The 20,977-nt window shown below is 44.6% G+C and overlaps 1 protein-coding gene across 1 annotated transcript in view; it reads left to right on the top strand.

Annotated features, from left to right (window-relative positions):
- dcc (DCC netrin 1 receptor) overlaps positions 1-20,977 on the top strand; it is a gene marked incomplete at its 5' end in the record, with an annotated part of 921,129 nt that overhangs the window by 795,660 nt on the left and 104,492 nt on the right. The window contains one exon of the mRNA XM_078539210.1: positions 1,211-1,282. Coding sequence (XP_078395336.1) covers positions 1,211-1,282 — 72 coding nt within the window. The remainder of the gene's footprint in view (positions 1-1,210; positions 1,283-20,977) is intronic.

Here is a 20,977-nt window from a genome sequence, read left to right as displayed (position 1 = left end):
ACTTGATGTGATTATAATAAAATCGTGAAGGAATATTGAAATATAAAACATAAAAGCAAGACTATTTTTATTAACAATATATATTGCATCCTGTCAGATCTTCCCAGTGGCAAGTTGAATTTTCACTCCAAATTACTTCATCATTCCTTTGTACCTTGTTACCTGTTTATGTTTTTGCATTGTTGCTTTGTGAGGCATAAACTGCTGTAAATATGTATGTGTCTTTAAGAAATTCCTCACAAAGGATCCTTGTATACTAATGCTAATTTGGAATATTGGCAAGTCAAGGAGAAATGATTGGCTAAACCTCTGAGTTAGCACCATTCTTTCAATTTGAGATGAGAGAATGTGGAGTCAAGAATTACGGCTGTATATAAATATTCTACAATTTTTTTGTATTCATATGTGGGATATGAGCATCGTTGACAAGGCTAACTTTTGTTCTCCATCCCTAATTGCCCTTGGGAAGGTGGCAGCGAGCCACCTTCTTGAACCACTGCAGTCCATGTGGTGTAGGTACACCCACAGTGCTGTTAAGAAAGGAGTTCCAGGATTTTTGTCCAGTGACAGTGAAGGAATGGCTATGTGGTTCCAAGCCAAGATAGCTTGTGACTCAGAGGGGAAATTGCAAGTGGTGGTGTTCCCATGCATCTGCTGTCGTTGTCCTTCGAGATGGTAGAGGCCGCTGGTTTGGAAGATGTTGTCATAGGAGGTTTGGTGAGTTGCTGTAGTGCATCTTGTAGATGGTACACACTGCTGTCACTGTGCGTTGGTGGTGGAGGGAGTGAATGTTTAAGTTTGTGTATGGAGTGCGGTGTATGGAGTGCCGACCAGGTGGGCTGCTTTGTCCTGGGTGGTTTCGAGCTTCTTGAGTGTTTTTAAAGCTGCATCCATCCAAGAAACTGGGAAATATTTCATCACAACCCTGTTTTATGCCTTGTATAAGGTGGACAGACTTTGGGGAGTCAGGAGATGAATTACTTGCTGCAGAAGCCCCAGCCTCTGACCTGCTCTTGTAGCCACAGTATTTGTATGGTTGGTCCAGTTCAGTTTTATGGGTGATTGGAGTGTTTCATGACCGCAATTCCTTATGCAGCCGATCTCCTTTTTTTGCTCAAGGTGATGCTGAAGGTTTCCTGTATAACATTGTTCCACTGTGCTGAAACCCAACTCAGTTCCGTAGCTCTGACATGTGTTCTTTGCTCAGCAGGTAGGAGTGTACATGGAGATGGAGCATTCTGGCCAGCAGACACCAACCTAATTGACAGGAGCAGTTTAAATGGTAAGTTCATAAATGTAAGATGAAATAAACAAAATCTGTTTTTTCTCCCATTAAAGGCACTGGTACCTTGGTACAATATGGTTCCATGGCTGGTAGTAGCCCTTTGGTGCCTCACTGTCCAAATGGGCAGTGATTGTAAGTAAGCTATTCCATCATAGAAAGGTTCAGATGCAGAGACCAATCCTTTTTTCATTCAGCCTCCAGACTATACAGATTTCCAGGTCAAAATAATGAGCAAGGGCAGGAATCCAGGCTAATTTTTCCACATGTTTTAGCGCAGAGAACTGAGGTTAATTTTAGCCAAATTGCAATCGCTGCTATCAGCTAATTCAGCTTTGACCAGAGACTCTCTGGTGCATTTAGCTTCTAAACCATATGGGGTGTCCAAAGATGCATATACTCAGGTGATCTGTTTAATTGGGATTTAAACATAGTATTTTAGGTTAAATAACTATTATTTAGCAAGCACATGTTCTTGGATATTAAATACTGGATCTGACATTTTACTCCAATCAATAACTTTTCCAGTGACTTTCATGCTTAGAATTATTAATGCATTATATATTGTGCTCCTGTGGTAATTTAAGAAACCATTAGGTTTTGCAAGTTTATAGGTCTTCAAATCAAATCCAGACGATGATGATAACTGAATTACAATCATTTCAGCTTTTGAAAAGCTGATTTTTGAAAGAAATTCCTGAAGGAATAGTTACAGTATTTATACAGCTTTCCTGAGGAATTGTTCACCAGTCTGAAAGAAGTCATCGTGACTGACCTTTACAAATTAATCTTTATGTTTTCCAGCTGTCATCACAGCTGTCAAATTCAAACATCATTTCTGTTTAAACAAAATAAAGCTTTTTATTATTTTCTATTCTATGATTTCTGCAGTTACTCCTGTACTATACAATAACCACAGTCAAAAAGGCAGGCAAACAATCTGCTTTCATGCCTGTTCCTTTGCTGCTTTGTAACCAATCACTGGAATTACACATGAACAATCTGGGCTGACTCGCCTTTTGTAATCCCTGTGTGATGACCATGTTTATCACCATCACTCTGTGGCGGATATTAAGAACTCCCTGTATGAAAAATCATGAACAGGAACCAGCATTCTGCCATTCATTGGCATATTGTATTAAAGTACTAGAATGTGTGTTGTTCCAAGTTTAAACAAGTTAAAAGAGTAGGCTGGGGAGAAAACATTGAAATTTTAGAAGGCATTAAATGCTAAAGGAAATGAGATCACAATTAAAAAGTGACTCCATTGTGTCTGCATTTGGAGGTGGATTTGTTTTATTTTCAGTTTGCTGTTTCGCAGTTTTAATACAGATTTAATTCAAACACAAAACAGCTAGGAGGGGAAATATTTTGCCAGGCAAGTAGAGGTGGGTTTGCAAGTGTGCAGGGAGTTAAATCCAGTGAAATTGACATGGGGTGAGGATCCCAACACCATCCTGCCCTCTTGTGTGAATCAGGAACCCCTTTGGATCTGTTGGGTGAGTCATTTTTTTTATTCATTCATGGGAATGTGTCCATCAATAGCAAGGCCAGTATTTATTGCTCATGCTTAATTGACCTTGAGAAGGCAGCGGTGGTTGCCTTCTTGAACCATGTGGTGTAGTATATCCACAGTGCTGTTACAAAGGGAGTTCCAAGATCTTAAGCCAGTGACAGTGAAGGTTCCAAGTCAGGATGGTGTGTAACTTGCAGGTGATGGTGTTTCCACAATTCTGCTGCCCTTGTACTTCTAGGTGATAGAGGTCTTGGGTTTGTAAGGTGCTGTCGAAGGAACTTTGCCAAGCTGCTGCAGTGCATCTTGGTGGAGGGAGTGAATATTTAAGTTGATGGAACAGGGTGCCATTCAAGTGGGCTGCTTTGCCCTGGATAGTGTCAAGCTAATTGATTATTGTCGGAGCTGAACTCATCCAGGAAGGTAGAGAGTATTCCATCACACTCCTAACTTGTGCTTTGTAGATGGTGGGCAGATACTGGGGAGTCAGAGGGTGGGTTACTCATGGCAGAATTTCAAGCCTCTGATCTGCTCTTGAAGCCACTATATTTAGATGTCTGGCCGAGTTCAGCTTCTGGTTAATGATGACTGCCAGGACGTTGATATTGGTAGATTCAATGATGGTAATGCCATTAAATGTCAAGGGGAGATGGTTGGATTCTCTCTTGTTGGAAATTGTCATTGCCTGGCACTTGTGTGACACAAATGTTGCCATTTATCTGCCCAAGCCTAAATGTTGTCCAGATATCACTGCGTGCAAGCATGGACTGCTTCAGCATCTGTGGAGTTGTGAATCATACTGAATATTGTGCAATCATCAGAGATCATCCTAATTTCTGACCTTATGATGAAGGTCATTGATGAAGCAGCTGAAGATGATTGCCCCTAGGACACTACCCTGAGGAACTCGTGGAGTAGTTGAGATGATTGGGTCCAACAACTGCAGCCATCTTCCTTTGTGCTATGTATGACTCCAGCCAGTGAAGAGTTTTCTCCCTGATTCCCATTGACTTAAATTTGCCTAGGGCTCCTTGATGCCACACTAGGTCAAATACCTGCCTTGAGTTCAAGGGCAATCACTGTCACCCCATCTCTTGATTTCAGCTCTTTTGCCCGTTTGGACGAAGGTTGTAATGACTTTGTGGTACCTAAATTGAACATTGGTGAGCAGGTTACAGCTGAGTAAGTGTCACTTGATAACACTGTTCCATCCATCACTTTGCTGATGATTGAGAGTTGACTGATGGTGTGGTAGTTGGCCAGATTGGATTTTTCCTACTTTTTGTGGACAGGACAAAATTGGACAATTTTCCACATTGCCAGGTAGATGCCAGTGTTGTAGCTGTACTGGGACAGTTTAGTTAGGGGTGCGGCTAATTCTGGAGAACAGTACTATTTAGTATTTAAATAGTACTATTTAGTACTATTGCTGGAATATTATCAGGTCCCATAGCCTTTGCAGTATCCAGTGCCTTCAATCAAATTTCTTGGTATCACATGGAGTGAATCGAATTGGCTGAAAACTGACATCTGCAATGCTGGGGACCTCCGGAGGAAGCTAAGATGGATCATCCATTCAGCACTTGGCTGAAGATGGTTTCAAATACTTCAGCCATGTCTTTTGCACTAATGTGCTGGACTTCCTGGGATATTTGTGAGGCCCCCTCCTCCAGTGAGTTGCTTAATTGTCCACCACCATTCATGACTGGATATGGCAGATCTGAAGAGCTTAGATCTGATCCATTGATTGTAGGATCAATTATCTCTGTCTATAGCATACTGCTTCCAGTGTTTAGCATGTATGCAATCCTGTGTTGTAACTTCACCAGGTTGGTGCCTCATTTTTAGTAGGCCTCGTGCTGCTGTCCTTTATTCCTCTTTCAATGTAATGAAAAAGCCAGTTAAGAACTCTTTCAACCCTCAGTTCTGGATTTCCCAGGCAGGACACCTGTCAGGGTTACCGATGAGAGTACACAGCGGGAAAGCTTGCTCAGTGAAACTGACAAGCTGTGACGACTTTGATCAGTGAAAGCAAAAAGCTCTTGACATGGCTAGGTGAGAGGCAGTTGCGAAAAAGAATCATATTGGACTAGAAACGTTAACTCTGTTTTTCTCTTCACTGATGCTGCCAAACCTGCTGAGTTCTTCCAGCATTTCCTGTTTTTTATTGAGAGGCTGTTGTTCAAACTGCTTCTTATCTGAGACTGTGCCATCACTGCTTGAAAGATGATTGCCAACTTCTTGGAAGGCACTTCACCTGTCTAGCACTTCACTCGCCTTCAACCACACTTCCCTGCTTCCAGCTTACAGAACTGCAGCTCCTGCGGCGGCACCTTGTACCTCTGATCAGGGGCAAGTGCAGAAGCAACATTATCACCAGGAACAACAGCCACCAGCAGCAGCAGCAGTTGCCTTCTTCTAAATAGCACTCGCCTCCACAAGGCAGAGAGGATGGACAAGATCCAGCTGGAAGGAGACAAGAGGCAGACCATCAGCTCTCTTGACATGTTGGGACACCAACTCCTCAGGAGGCTCAAGCCCTCACGTCAGGTCACTACAACATCTGCATCCTCCTGGCATAAAATCTCCTCCCCATTGGACCAGGGAGGAACAAATTGCCAGTTGCCAAGAAGGTGTTTGTCATCAGTTTCTGAAGATTGAGAAAGGTACAAAGTACTGCAAAGTGCGACAAAACAGATAGTAATAGTTCCTGAAAAGGGAGTATGAAAGGAACCTTGCATTTCAGAATCACAGAATCACAGAATCACACAGTGCAGAAGAGGCCCTTCGGCCCATCGAGTCTGCACCGACATGTGAGAAACACCTGACCTACCTACCTAATCCCATTTACCAGCACTTGGCCCATAGCCTTGAATGTTATGACGTGCCAAGTGCTCATCCAGGTACTTTTTAAAGGATGTGAGGCAACCCAACTCCGCCATCCTCCCAGGCAGCACATTCCAGACCGTCACCACCCTCTGGGTAAAAAACTTTTTCCTCACATCCCCCCTAAACCTCCTGCCCCTCACCTGAACTTATGTCCCCTCGTGACTGACCCTTCAACTAAGGGGAACAGCTGCTCCCTATCCACCATGTCCATGCCCCTCATAATCTTGTACACCTCGATCAGGTCGCCCCCCACCCCCAAGTCTTCTCTGCTCCAACAAAAACAACCCAAGTCTATCCAACCTCTCTTCATAACTTAAATGTTTCATCCCAGGCAACATCCTGGTGAATCTCTTCTGCACCCCCTCCAGTGCAATCACATCCTTCCTATAATGTGGGGACCAGAACTGCACACAGTACTCCAGCTGTGGCCTCACTAAGGTTCTATACAACTCCAATATGACCTCCCTACTTTGTAATCTATGCCTCGATTGATAAAGGCAAGTGTCCCATATGCCTTTTTCACCACCCCACTAACATGCCCCTCTACCTTCAGAGATCTATGGACGCACACGCCAAGGTCCCTTTATTCCTCAGAACTTCCTAGTGTCATGCCATTCATTGAATACTTCCTTGTCAAATTACTCCTTCCAAAGTGTATCACCTCACGCTTTTCAGGGTTAAATTCCATCTGCCACTTATCTGCCCATTTGACCATCCCGTCTATATCATCCTGTAGCCCAAGACACTCAACCTCACTGTCAACCACCCGGCCAATCTTTGTGTCATCCGCAAACTTACTAATCCTACCCCCCACATAGTCATCTATGTTGTTTATATAAATGACAAATAATAGGGGACCCAGCACAGATCCCTGTGGTATGCCACTGGACACTGGCTTCCAGTCACTAAATCATCCTTCTGTCATCAAACTCTGTCTCCTACAACTAAGCTCATTTTGAATCCACCTTATCAAATTACCCTGTATCCCATGTGCCTTTGCCTTCTTTATAAGTTTCCCATGTGGGACCTTGTCAAAGGCTTTGCTGAAATCCATATAAACTACTAAACTGATATCAAAACCAACGCAAAACATTTTTGCAATTAAATTAGGGAAAACAGGGTGGTCAGGGTAAATTTGGCTCCCTTGAAAAGTGATAACATTGATAATATCAATGTAAAATAAAATAAGGAAATGGAAAACATGCCGAATAATTATGTTGCACCAGTATTTACTATAGAGGAAGACATCAGTATGCCAGCGATCCCAAGGAAACTAATGTTGAATCAGAGCCCAGGATTCTCTGAAATAATTCTAAGCAAAATAATAACAATGAAGAAAATAATGGTGCTAAAGACTGACAGATCCCAGGACCAGATAGTTTCGATCCCAGGTTTCAAAGGAAGTGGGTGAGACCATTGCGGCTGCCCAAACTATAATCTTTCAAGGTTCTATCAATTTGGGAACCATTCCTTTAAATTGGAAAATTGTGTGTGTCAGTCTGCTATTTAAGGAGGGTGACAGAGAGAAAGCTGAGAATTATAGTTATCCTAACATTTGTTGTCGGGAAATTGCTGGGGCCTATAGGGGAACCGAGCACCTTTAAAATGCTCAGCTGATCAGAGAGCACCGGCTTGGATTTGTAAAGGGTAGGTCATGCCTGATGAATCTGATTGATTTTTTTGAAGAGATGACTGAAGTAGTGCATAGGGAAATGTTTCTGCATGTCATTTATATGAACTTCTAGAAGGCGTTTGGTAAGGATCCCTCGTAAGAGAAGTTGGAGTTCATGCGATTGAAGACAAATTATTGTTTAGGAAATTGGCTGAGCAGCAGAAGACAGAGAGAAAGGATTAAAGATGGGTACTCTAATTCGCAGGATGTGACTAGTGGTGTCCCATTTGAATCTGTGTTGGGGCCTCAACTATTCACCAAATTTATTAACGACTTAGATGATGGAGTAGAAAGCCACACATCCAAATTTTGCTGATGGCCCAAAGCTATAGGCAGCCTTGTAAGCAATGTAGATGAAAGCATAAAATTTCAAAGACATAAGAGATACTGAATGGGCTAAACTGTAGCAAATGGATTTCAGTGTAGGCAAATGTGAGGTCATCCACTTCGGACCTAAAAAGGATTAAACAGGGTACTTTCAAAATGATGAAAAACTAGAATCAGAGGTCCAAAGAGCCTCGTGGGCCCAGGTACACAGATAATTAAAACTTCATAAAATATTCCAAAGGCCAATGGAATACTGGTCTTTATATCTACTGGACTAGAATACAAGGGAGTAGCAGTTATGCTTCAGCTATACAATACTCTGCTTAGGCCATACCTGGAGTACTATGAGTAGTTGTGGGCAGCACACGTTAGGAAGGATATATTGACCTTGGAGGAATTGCAGTGTTGATTTATCAGAAAGAAACCTGGACTCTGAGGGTTAAATTACACGAAGAGATTACAGAAACCAGAGTTGCATTCGCTAGAATTTAGAAAGTTAAGGGGTGATTTGATCAATTTTTCAAGATATTGAGGGGAACAGATGGATAAATAGGAAGAACCATTTTTGCTGGCCTAGGAGGCATGTTTAAAAATTAGAACCAAATTGCTCAAGAGTGAAATTAGGTAATACTTCTACATGTGAAGGATGGTATAAGTTTGGAACAATCTTCTGTAAATGCCAGTTAATGTTTAATTGTTAATTTTAAATCTGAGATTGATAGATTTTTATTAACCAAATGTACTAAGGGATACGGGGCAAAGACGGGTATGCAGATCAGCCATGATCTCACTGGAGGCCTTTAAAGGCTTGATGGTCTAAATGGCCTACTCTCATTCCCGGGTTCCTAGAAACAGATAAATGGTTGAAGGGGAAAAAAAAGTAAGGCTGTGGGAAAAAAGCATAGGAGGGGGATTAATTGGATAGCTCTACCAGAGAGTCAATAAAACCACGATGGACCAAATGGCCTCCTTCTGTGCGGTATCATTCTCTGACCTTATTTTTCTATAGACATTAGAGGCTCTACTTTGTCTTCAGGAATATTGCAAAATGGATGATAGCAAATTAATGGGCTGTTTTCTATTTTGCTTGATTTTCTTTTCCATGTTGCTTCTGGTCTATTCCATCCTTTCACACTTTTATACATTTTATCATATCACCTCATAATCTTCATTCATATGGTGACGAATTTGCATTTTTGTCGAGTCTTTCTTTATATATGTCAGGCAGCATTCAAGTGAAATAAGTACAGAAAATGCTGGAAAAATTCAACAGGTCTGGCAGCATCTGTGGACAGAGAAACAGAGTTAATGTTTTGAGTCCAAACAACTATTCTTCAGAGCTAAAAAGAAGTAGAAAGGTGATGGATGTTATACTGTTTAAGAGGGGGTAGAGCAGGTGGAGCAAAATAGAAGGTCAGGGATAGGTGGGAGCTCAGGAGTGATTGACAAAGATGTCATGGACACAAGACAAAGGGAGTGTTAATGGTGGTGGTAAAGACTAAAAAAGGTGCTGATATTGGCATAGAGGTAAGATAGCAGAATGTGTTATTAGCAAAACAAGTTTCAGCGTTCTGTGAAGGTACAACATAGAAACAAATGACAGATGGCCCTGTGAGGAGAGGGTCTGTTGAGGAAAACAGATTTAAAAAATATAAAAAAGTAAAAACACATATAAAAATAAATATAAATAAATAAAAAGTGGATTAAAAAAGGGGTCAAGATGCAGGAGAGAGTTCATGGTCTGAAGTTGTTGAACTCAATGTTAAGTCCGGAAGGCTGTAAAGGGCCTAAGCAGAAGATAAGGTGCTGTTCCTCCAGTTTGCGTTGGGCTTCACTGGAACATTGCAGCAGGTCAAGGGTGGACATGTGGGCATGAGAGCAAGATGGTGTGTTCCAGTGAATCTGTATTCTATCTTCCCTAAAACTTAAATATTATTCCTATAGTGTGAAGCCAAATACTGCACATTGAACTCAAATTTTTTTTTTCATCCACAGGATGTGGGCTTTGCTGGCTGTGCCAGCATTTATTGCTCATCCCTAGTTGCCCTTGAGAAGGTGATGGTGAGCTGCCTTCTTGAACTGCTGCAGTCCATGTGGTATAGGTACACCCACAGTGCTGTTAGGTAGGGAGTTCCAGGATTTTGACCCAGCAACAGTGAAGGAACGATGATACATTTCCAAGTCAGGATGGTGAGTGACTTGGAGGGTAACTTCCAGGTGGTGGTGTTCCCATCTATCAGTTGCCCTTGTCCTTCTAGATGGTAGTTGTCATGGGTTTGGAAGGTGCTGTCGAAGGAGCCTTGGTGAATTCCTGCTGTGCATCTTGTAGCTGGTACACATGCTGTTACTGTGCGTCTGTGGTGGAGGGAATGAATGTTTTTGCATGTGGTGCCAATCAAGCTGGCTGCTTTGTCCTGGACGGTGTCAAGCTTCTTGAGTGTTATGGGAGCTGCACTCATCCAGGCAAGTGGGGAGTATTCCAGCACACTCCTGACTTGTGCCTTGTAGATGGTGGACAAGCTTTGAGGAGTCAGGAGGTGAGTTACTCATCAAACGATTCCTAACCTCTGACCTGCTCTTGTAGCCACAATACTTATATGGCTAGTCCAGTTCAGTTTCTGGTCAACGGTAACCCCCAGGATGTTGATAGTGGGGGATTCATTGATGGTAATGCCATTGAACATCAAGGGGCAATGGTTGGATTCTCTCCTGTTGGAGATGGTTATTGCCTGACACTTGTGTGGCGCGAATGTTATTTGCCATTTGTCAGCCCAAGCCTGTCCAGGATATTGTCCAGGCCTTGCTGCATTTGGACATGGACTGCATCAGTATCTGAGGAGCCGCGAATGGTGCTGAACATTGTGCAATCATCAGTGAACATCCCCACTTCTGACCCTATAATGGAAGGAAGGTCATTGATGAAGCAGCTGAAGATGGTTGGGCCAAGGACACTACCCCGAGGAGCACCTGCAGTGATGTGCTGCAGCTGAGATGACTGACCTCCAACAACCATAACTATTTTCGTTTCTGCTAGGTCTTGTGCTAAAGTCATACTTGAATCATAAAGTCATTGAATAGTAGAGCACATAAAGAGGATATTCAGTCCATCGTGTCTGTGTTAGCTCTTTCGAAGTGCAATCCAGTTATTACCACCCGATCACTCTTTCCCAATATCCCTGCAATTTTTGTCCAACTATTTGTCCAATTCCCCTTTGATAGCTACTACTTAACTGTATCCACCATCCTATTAGACAATGCATTCTAAATCCTAATCACTCGTTTCATCGATCCTTCAACTATTGGAACACTACCAAAACTGTTCATGATTTTAAACACCTCTGTCAAAATATCCTCTTAAACTTACATTTTCCCGCACTGCGTTTTACAATGTCTGTCTGGAGGGCCTCCTGGTCCCTTGTAGGTGGATGACCTCTAGCCCCCTGTCCACCTCCTGCACCAAGGCTTCCAGTGCTGCACAAGTGAACCTTGGAGCCTACCCTCTGCCATGTTGTGTAATTCTTGTGTCCTTGCACGTAAAACTTCATTCTAGAATGGCTTCTAACACTTACCTGCTCTAGTCAAAGTGCTCCGCCCCTTTAAGAGGTGTAGGCTGGCTTTGAGTAGTGCAGGCTAGCTTGAACTCATGATGGCCTCTCATGATTTTGCAGTCTTTGCTGATGCATGCAGCCACTCAACAATGAGCTTAGCATTGGCCGCATGCTGCAATCATGTGAATGAGCGGGCAGCATAAAGTTTGCATGCTTCTTGCATCAGAAGGAACGGGACTAGTGCATTGCCACCCCCAGCAAGGAATTTGAAACTGTCCCTTCTCCACCATGGCACTGCAATTCATCAGGGTTTCCCTGGATATCCTGCTATAGTGGGTGTTTCCCATATTTTTCAAGTTCCATCAGTGACTTGTTACATTTATAATAGAAGATCATCTTTACCATTTAGGATACTTCTTTCTTGCCTTGCATATACTTACCTAACCTGTTCCGCTCATATCAACAAGTGTATGGCGTTGGAAGTAATCTTGAAGTGTTTTTTTCAAAATACCTATTATGAAATCCCTGAAAAGTATAATCACAGAAGCAACAACTTGCATTTATATAGCACCTTTAACATTGTAAAACATCCTAAGGTGTTCCAGTGGAGTGTTGTCAAAAAAGTTTGCACCAAACCACCTGAAGAGATATTTGTATAAGTGACCAAAAGTTTGGGCAAAGCGTTAGGTTTTAAGGTGTGTCTTAAAGGAGGAAGGGAGGTAGCAACACTTAGGGAGGGAATTTCAGTGCTTCGGATTCAGACAACTGAAAGCATGGCCACCAATGGTGGAGCAATTAAAATCAGGATTGTGCAAGAGGCTAGATTTGGAGGAGTGCAGAGATCTGGGAGAATGCAGGACTGGAGAAGGTTAGATAGATAAAAAGAGGTGAGGTCATTGGAGGATTTGAAAACAAGGATGCAATGAGCGGGAGCAAGTCAGCAAGCACAGGTGTGATGGGTGAAAGGGACTTGGTGAGAGTTAGGATACAGGCAGCTGGGCATTCGATGAGTTCAAGTATTTGGAGGGTAGGAGATGGGATGCTGTCCAGGAGAGCGTTGGAATAGTTCAGTCTAGAAGTAGCAAAGGCATGGATGAAGGTTTCAGTAGCAGATGGGCTGATAGAGAGGAGGAGACAGGGGATGTTAGAAGGTGGAATAGGGCTGCCTTGATAATGGAGTGGATATTTGGTCAGAAGCTCACCTCAGGGTCAAATAGGATACCAAGATTGCATCTTGTTCAGCCTGGTTCAATCCCAGACAGATCCCAAGTAGAGGAATGGAGTCAATGGCTAGGGAACAGATTTATTGGTGGAACCAAAGATAATGGCTTAATTAGTTGGAAGAAATCGATGCTCATCCAGGACTAAATGTCAGGTATGCAGTGTAACAAGTCAAAGGCAGTGTAGAGGTTGAGAGAAGTGATGGTGAGGTCCAGCTGGGTGTTGTCAGTGTACATGTGGAACCTGACATTGTGCTTTTGGATGATATCACTGAAGGGCAGCATGCAGATGAGAAACTGGAGAGGCCAAGGATAGATTGAAGTTTGGCTATTTGGAGTTGAAACAACAAAGAAACCCCAAAACTCATATTAAAACTTGGAATTGAACAAGGCAAAGCTGAGCTTCAGATCCTCAAATGCATTTGTAGCTAAACTTGTAAAATAAATTGTTGTAGCAGTAAATGGAATTTGTTTTCATCTGAACTGAAAGCGTGCAGCAAATAACACTGATTATTTATGATTTATATTAGCTTTGTACTTTACAAGCTGAGGGAGATGGAAACTCTGCAATGACAGAAATTGGATACCACAGGCCCCAAGTTCCCATAAGTAGCAAAACACTGCCAGAAACAAAATTTCATATTTCATCCAGAACAGTCCTGTAGCCCCTCCCACCCCCCACCCCCACCAACATCCCCTACCCTCCCTGGCTCTCTATTAACTACTTTAGAGCTGGACAGTAATTCAGATCTCTAGCCTCTAAAAGCGGAGGGCTTGTGGTGCAGCGGGTAACATCCTTGCCACTGAGCCATCCTTGCACTCCAGGACTTGATGGCCAAGGAAGGTGTGTTCGTGATGGGACAAAAAGATTGAGAATCAACTTGTAGATCCTTCCAACATATGCCAATGGCAGGCAATACGAGCAGGAGAAATTCCTGGTCAGCAACATCTACCATCACAATCCACAACTCCAGGCTACAACATGCATGTAAAAGTGTACATTGCCACAGGAACTCAGACTCTTTTGGGTGGGCAGCCCGCTTGATTGGCACCCCATCCACAAATATTCACTCCCTCTGCCACCAACGCACAGTAGCAGCAGTGTGTACTATCTACAAGATACGCTGCAGGAATTCACCAAGGCTCCTTAGACAGCACCTTCAAAACCCACGACCGTGACCATCTAGAAGGACAAGGACAGCAGATACATGGGAACGTCACCACCGAGATGTTCCCCCCAAGCCGTTCACCATCCTGACTTGGAAATATATCGTCGTTCCTTAACTTTCGCTGGGTCAAAATCCTGGAACTCCCTCCCTAACAGCACTGTGGGTGTACCTACACCACATGGACTGCAGCAGTTCAAAAAGGCAGCTCACCACCACCTTCTCAAGGGCAACTAGGGATGGGGAATAAATGCTAGCCTCACCAATGTTATTCAAACCCCGTGAATGATTTTTCTTTTAAATCAATAAGTTTGAAAAGCAAACATATACACAACTTGCAGTGGCTGATTAGAATTTTTCTGTAGTAAGAGAACCTAGGCTGCCTCAAACCTTTGAGTGATACGCGGGAGATGTCATTATGCCAGCAAGATTTGTCTTCTTTGTTTTATTGCATTTAATGCTCCTGTCATCCATGATTTTGTTAACATTCATTTTAAATTTAACTAGTGCTTAGAGAATCAGAGTACACCATCCTTTCACCTCTGGTGACGGGATTTTAATCCAGTGAACTGCTGGAATGAAGCTCCTCTCTCTTTGACAGCTGCAAGAGCCTCACGTGAAATGAGACTGAGTAGTCGGCAAAAGTCCAGAACAGAAAACTGCCCATAATTCATTACTAATTTGGCAGCCTCCGTCAAGGATGGATGGTGCGAAAAATCGAAATTACACACTAGTATGGGAGGGGTCTCTACTGTGATTGGCTTTATGCCCATTGTTCCTTTGTTTTTAACTCATACTGTGCCTCTTGTGCTAGCGGTTCACTCTCCAGCCAGGCACTGATGGGAAAGTGCACCATTCCCTAAACTAAGCACCAAGTCTCTCCCAACCCCATGCATAAGACTTAAATTGGCCATTAACTAACTACCTTCTTGATGGAATTTGTTATATTTTAACTTCTGAGGAGGAAATGTGTGCAATTTGATACTGCCACTTTGGGTCAAGAATAATTGCTTTCAGTTATTTATTTTTTGCTGCATGACACAGTCATAAATTTAGGTTTTAATCTGACCAAACACAATCCCTTCAGGCCAATTTTTGGGTATCTTCACCCCTCCTTCCTTCTGATCTCATGGATAGGAACAAGCAGCTGATGGCAAACTCTTTAGCTAGCTCAGGCAACCTTTACAGACTGCTTTCATGCTCACTCTTCCTAATCAGAGTATTGTCTCGAGTCAGTCTAATCAGTTTTGTTTTTCAATATCACTGAGCAGGTTGTGACACTTAGGGCAGATTTTTCAGTTTGGCGGGCGGGCCTGGGATCATCCAGGAAACGGACCACCGCCTGCGATCTGCCCACGACTGCGATTTCACGCTGGCAGGCCAATTAAGGCCCACCCAGCGTGAAATGTGGCTCCCCACTGGTCGGGAAGGGGCAGGCAACTCTGCAGCCGGTTTAAAACGGCACAGGCAGCCCCTTGAAGGCTGCCATGGAAGAACGTCTCTACTGCGTTCTGAATACTCAAGTTATGGAGTTGAGTGCGTCTGGAGGAGCCAGGTGGGAGGGCAGGTCAGGTGGGCATTTGGCCCCCCACTTTTCGGATGACTGCCTCGTGGTCCATCAGGAGGAGTTGGCTGCCAGCAGGGACACCCTTGCCCCCAGAGGTGGGAGGATGAGGCCACCACACTTCATAAAGAGGGCATGGGAGGAGTTTGCAGCGCTGGTTGGCAACCATGACGTGGTGCAGCACACATGAGTACAGTGCTGGGAGAGATTCAATGACCTGCTGTGCTCAGGAAGGGTGAGTACCACGTTGGCATGGGTCAGTGTGCAAAAGTATTAAGGTGTGGCCATCCCCCCCTGGACCTCAGGGGTGCTAGAGTCCAAGAGCCAACTGTCAGTGACGTTGGAGCTGAGTGCCTTGCGGCTCGAGGGCTGCGACTCGGATGTGCCCTCTGAGGTGTTCCTCAGCTGGGGTTGGCCAGGCTGCAATGGCGCTGCAGGTGGAGAGTGGACAAATCAATGCTCCAATGTCCTTTCAGGAGAAGATAAGCCATAAGCAATCAGAGAGGTCGCGTACAGGTGGAGGCCCGCCCAACCTGTTGCTCACCAGATTTGAGCAGGACATCCCTGAGCTAGAAAGCCGGCATATTCCATGTGCAACTGAGAGTGGAGAGGCGGGGGTACCAGACGAAGATAAGAGCGCAGTGCACAGAGGCGAGAATTTCGGCTTTTGCAACCATTCTTGTGTAGTCTTTTCATTGATGGGAGCCTCAAACCTGGAGCCCCCATTAACCATTGAAAGACGTTGACACTGTGATGCAGATCTCCATTGTCTCACCAGGGTGCACAGTGACAGTGTGATGACTTTAGCTAAAATCATGTCCGTGCTCTCCCTTAGATTCAGCAGCACGCACTCACCCCCTGGACCCCGAAGCGCCACCCCTGACGCCGGAGGACCGCCTGGCTTCATTTGCACCTGCGCCACACTCGCTCTCTGAACCAGGCACCAGTGCAGATACCAGCACCTCGATGGGCATTAGATCAGCGGCCTGAATGTCGGTGCACATTGGTGAGGGCACTTCACAATCAATTGAGGTGCAGGCAGAGGCAGAGAGTACCCAGGGTGCTGGCAGTTGGAGGACTGCTGGGGACCAGGACGATGCTCAGTCAAAGGCAAATTATGAGCCCCTGGAGTCATCCATTAGGCAGCAGATGCTGGATGTCCAGTGGGATGATGTGGCGGAGATCCATGAGGATATGCATGGCTGAGTGCACGGCCTCCTCCATTGGGAGAATGGTGACTGTCATGGAGAGGCAGCTGGAGGGACAGAATTAGGGGTTCCTGGGATTGCGCTCGGACCTGCAAGCTCCCACACATGGAATGACCTCAGGTGGTCAGTGCAAGTGTGGGAGATGGATGAAGGACCCAGTACCCCAGCTAGGTACCCGCCCATCAATGGTGAGCAGGGAGGTCCAGAGCCACCTCACTTTAGTGCATGAGCGGCTTGTCATCTCTGTGGGCTCCCCTCAGGGAGCTCTAGATGATGGCGGCATCTCCTCCAGCCCTCCAGCAGTGACCGTGCCATCTGATGAGGCTGCGATGACTGGGGAGATGCCAGCCATGGCACTGGCTGCTCCCTCCCAGGTAGGGCCAGCACAGGCTCCACTGGCCAGAGGATGGCCACCTAGGCCATAAAGGCCAACAAGACATCAGAGTCAGTAGGCTGTCTCCAAGGCTGGTGCCAGTGAGGGAGTGGGGTAGTATGGGGGGCGGGGAAGCACCAAGACGTAGCACTCAGAAATGTAAGTTACAGGCACCATGAGCACAAGAGGGACAGTTCACAGGTGATTTTCGTTCATTTATGTTTGGTTTATATGTCTGCTGGTGTGGACCTCAACGCCAGTAATGGTGATGTCATTATGCATTCAATGTGACAATAACATTAAATTTGCTTTGGTTCTGATGGCCTGAGTATGCTTCACCTTTTTTCCTTTCTGGTTCGGGGTACGCCAGTAAGTGATGCTGGATGCAAGTGCCTCGATATTTCATTGCACAGGCACTGAGTGGACTTTGGGTGCAAATGAAAGGGTCATTTCAGACATCTAGGATGGAGGCGGCAGTCCTGGCATGAGGTGGAAGCAGATCTTTGGCAGCCTAGCTGAAGGAGCGTTGGATCAAGGCATCCCTGCTTTCCCTGCCTCCCTGGAGATTACCAAGGTCTGCCTCCATGCCCTCAGCATTCTCCTCACCATTCTCCTCTTCTGACTCACTACTGGATTCATCATCTGTGGCCTGTGGAGCTGCCTCAAGATCCTCTTCCTTTAGTGGGTCCCTCCTTGCCAGTGCCAGATTGTGGAGAGCACAGCATGCAACCACTGTCAGTGACACCCACTCTGGGGGGTATTGGAATGCATCCCCTGAACGGCCCAGGCATCGGAAACACATCTTGAGAAGGCCAATGATGCTCTCTACCACCACCCTTGTGGAGCCATGACTCCTATTGTAATGCTGTTCTGCCTCCATTCTTGGGTGGCGGAGAGGCATCATAAGCCACCTTTTCAATGGAAGCCCTTGTCACCCAGCAGCCATCCATCCAGTCAGGCTGGAGCACTGAAGAACCTTGGCACCTGGGAGTGTCTGAGGATGTAAGCGACATGGGAGCTGCCAGGGTATCTTGCACAGACTTACAGCATCTGCGTCCTGTGGTCACACATTATTTGCACGTTCATGAAGTGGAATCCCTTCCTGTTGAAGAAGGCACCCAGCTCACCCGCTGGCTCCTTGATGGCCACATGTGTGCAGTCAATGGCACCCTGAACGTGGGGGAACCCAGCAATCATTGCAAACCCTTTGGCTTACTCAGCCTGGCTGGCCTCGTCCATATGGAAAAGAATAAAGGTCAGTACCTGCCTGAACAGAGCTTCTGTCACCAGTTTGACGTAACTGTGGACGCCTGATTGGGAGACCCCGCACAGATCCCCCACTGAGCCCTGGAAAGAGCCGGAGGCATAGAAGTTGAGGGCCACTGTGACCTTCAGTGCCACTGGCACGGGGTGTCGACTCACACAGTCGGAGCTGATCTCAGGCCCAATCATTTGACAAATGGAGGTCACAGTCTCCCTTGAAAGGCAGAACCTCCTTCGGTATTGCACCTCAGTCATATTGAGGTAGCTGCATCACTGCCTGTAAACCCGGGCAGCAGGATAGTGGTGTCTTCTATGGCCCCTTCCACCTTGGATTACCTGCTGGCCCTGCTGTGCGGCTTGTGCCTGCGCCTCTCCTCCCACAGGTCCCTCCCCTGGAAGCTGCATTGAGACACCTGGCCTCCTCTCCCTCCTGCCCCTCTCTTCCTCAGAGGAGGAGGTGCCACCAGCAGAGACCACAATCCCCATTACTAGGGTAACGGAAGGCTGTCTGATACCTGGAAGGGACCACACAGTCTGAATCCTCCGGAGCCACCAATAAGTCCTGAAATGAAGCCTGGAAATGCTAAGAATAAAGCCCCGAACAGAGTCGAAGCTGCCAAGTACCAATAAGCAACCAGCAGCAAACTATCTCCAAAACTCCTCTCTACTCACAATGGCAATGCTGCTGACCTTTTTTATCCCGCCCTTGGACGAGGTCTTGCAAATTGTCGGTTGCCCGCCTGCCTATTTTGCCTGTGTGATGAGCATGAAGTCACACAGGCAGCGTAAAATCTACCTTAATTGCCTTTTAATGGCTTTAACTGGCTTTGTAATTGATGGCGGGCGCAGCTCTGGCTCCCGCACGCACCCGCCAACCGAAATATCGCGCAAGTGCACAATGACATCGGGACGCTCACCCGCTCAGTGAAAAATTCTCCCCTTAAAATAGTGTGAAAAGCTAGTTACAATTTGTATACATTTCAATTTTATTGATGAAAAAATATTCCATTTAAGTTGCACTTATATTCCTATATAGCAACTATTTGTGCTAATATCTTTTGTGATTCAGAATTCTGGAATTCCTGCTTTAAATTGCAATCAATAACCAATAAAGCGAGAACTTGTTTAATATGTTGCATAGGATTTTATTAAGTTTAAAAAAGGCAGATGTGGCAACAGCAAATTAATAAATAAGATTCAAACATATAACAGATAAATTGATAGAATTTATACAAAATCGAATGATAAATGAATAGTGTGGTGGGTACATAGGATGATAGATAGACGGGATGAGAGATAGATGAGATTTTAGTTAGATAGACATGTCAGATAATAGATAATAATGACACCAAGATGCATCCTTGTAATACAAATTCTTGAGGTTTCATAATGTCATTAATTATGAGGTTTCCAATTTTTCTTACCCTTGCACGACAGATACTCTGGTTAAATAGTGGAGATGCCATTATATTCCTAGAATAGGTTTATCATAGGGCAGTCCAGTTGTTGACAGGCTGCCCAAGAATTTCTAAAATTTTAAACCAGACCACAGAAGTCATATTTTAAAAATCACAGGCAAATTATTCACTTACATTTATATTTTGTGATGTAAAGCTATTCATTAATGATTTTTTAAAAATCAGCAACAAAATAAACAGTAGGGCAATTTTACAGAATTGCATTCTCGGTCTAAAGATTGCTGTGGCAGGAATGCATGTTGGGAATTTGACTGTGGAGGCCCCCACAACATTGCTTCTCTGTTAAAATTGATAGCCAAAAAATCTTGCATGGTGTGACTTATGATCACAAATCATGAATATGGTTGTATACAGCACAAAGATTTGAGTCGCAAGCACTAATTCTTAAAATCGACTTGCAAAACTCAGGCCATGTTCCCAGCTCCTGCTGTGAAGTCAGGTGTCCCTACTTTTGTAATATGGGTTCTTTAGGTATCTCAATGATGAGATCTTGAGACTTGTATATTTAAACATGAACTCTTTATTTTTAACTTTTAACTATTTACAGATCCCAGGTTACTTTCATACATGGTGCTGTTACCTCCATGCAGGTTGGTTCCAGAGTGTTCTTTGTAAACTGCACTGTCAATTATCATGTGACTCTATGCATCATACCATGGGTGATGCTATTCCCGAGTCCCACATTAACCCTTACTCTGCTGAGCACCTTTACATTACAGAGGCACATCATACAACATCCCCCTTTCTCCTCCAAACAAAACTTTCCTTTCCAACTGAGTATAACTATTTGTAATACAATCTTTACTTGCTATCCCTGCTTCCCAATCTCAAGTCTCTGACTTTATAAAATCAGATGGTCTTGAGGTTTGACAGTTTTTCCACATCTCGGTCTGTTACGTTTGGAGGAATGGTAGTAGTACTCTGTGTTTCTGGTACTCGGCTATCTCCATTTGATTCACTTGTAGCACTCCTTCGAGTTACATTTCTCTTTATTAACAACTTGTCTGCTTTATGCAGACACTGTGGGTTTGTCCCATTCCTTCCACAGGGAGTGTGCGCTCCGTTCACTCCTAGAGTGGACTCAAATTTTCTTTTTCATGGTGTCTGCCATGTTCTTGCTGGATGTATACATTTTGCAAATGGAACCTGCACACCCGCCGACCTGTCAACGGCCTATTAAGGCCATGAGAAAACTAATTGAAACCATTATGGACCTGCCCGTCCAGCCTTAAGGTTGGCGGGCTTCTGAAAAAGCATGAAATCTCATCCACGGGTGGGATGAGATTTCATGAGTGATTTAAAAATCTCAGAATATTTCAAAATGAAAGTTATGGACATGTCCCAACTCATGTGACAGTGTCATATGAGGGCACATGGCAGCAAGATTTTTCTCTCATCTTTATTAGAAGTTTCAAATCTGAGCCGATCTCCCTTCGGCAGCACTTTGCCTCAGGGAGATCTGTGCGCTCTTTTG

Source organism: Cetorhinus maximus, chromosome 1 (assembly GCF_964194155.1).
Source record: "Cetorhinus maximus chromosome 1, sCetMax3.hap1.1, whole genome shotgun sequence".
NCBI classification, from domain to species: domain Eukaryota; kingdom Metazoa; phylum Chordata; class Chondrichthyes; order Lamniformes; family Cetorhinidae; genus Cetorhinus; species Cetorhinus maximus.
The sequence above is the reverse complement of the archived record's forward strand: the minus strand, read 5'-3'. Positions and strand labels throughout refer to the sequence as shown.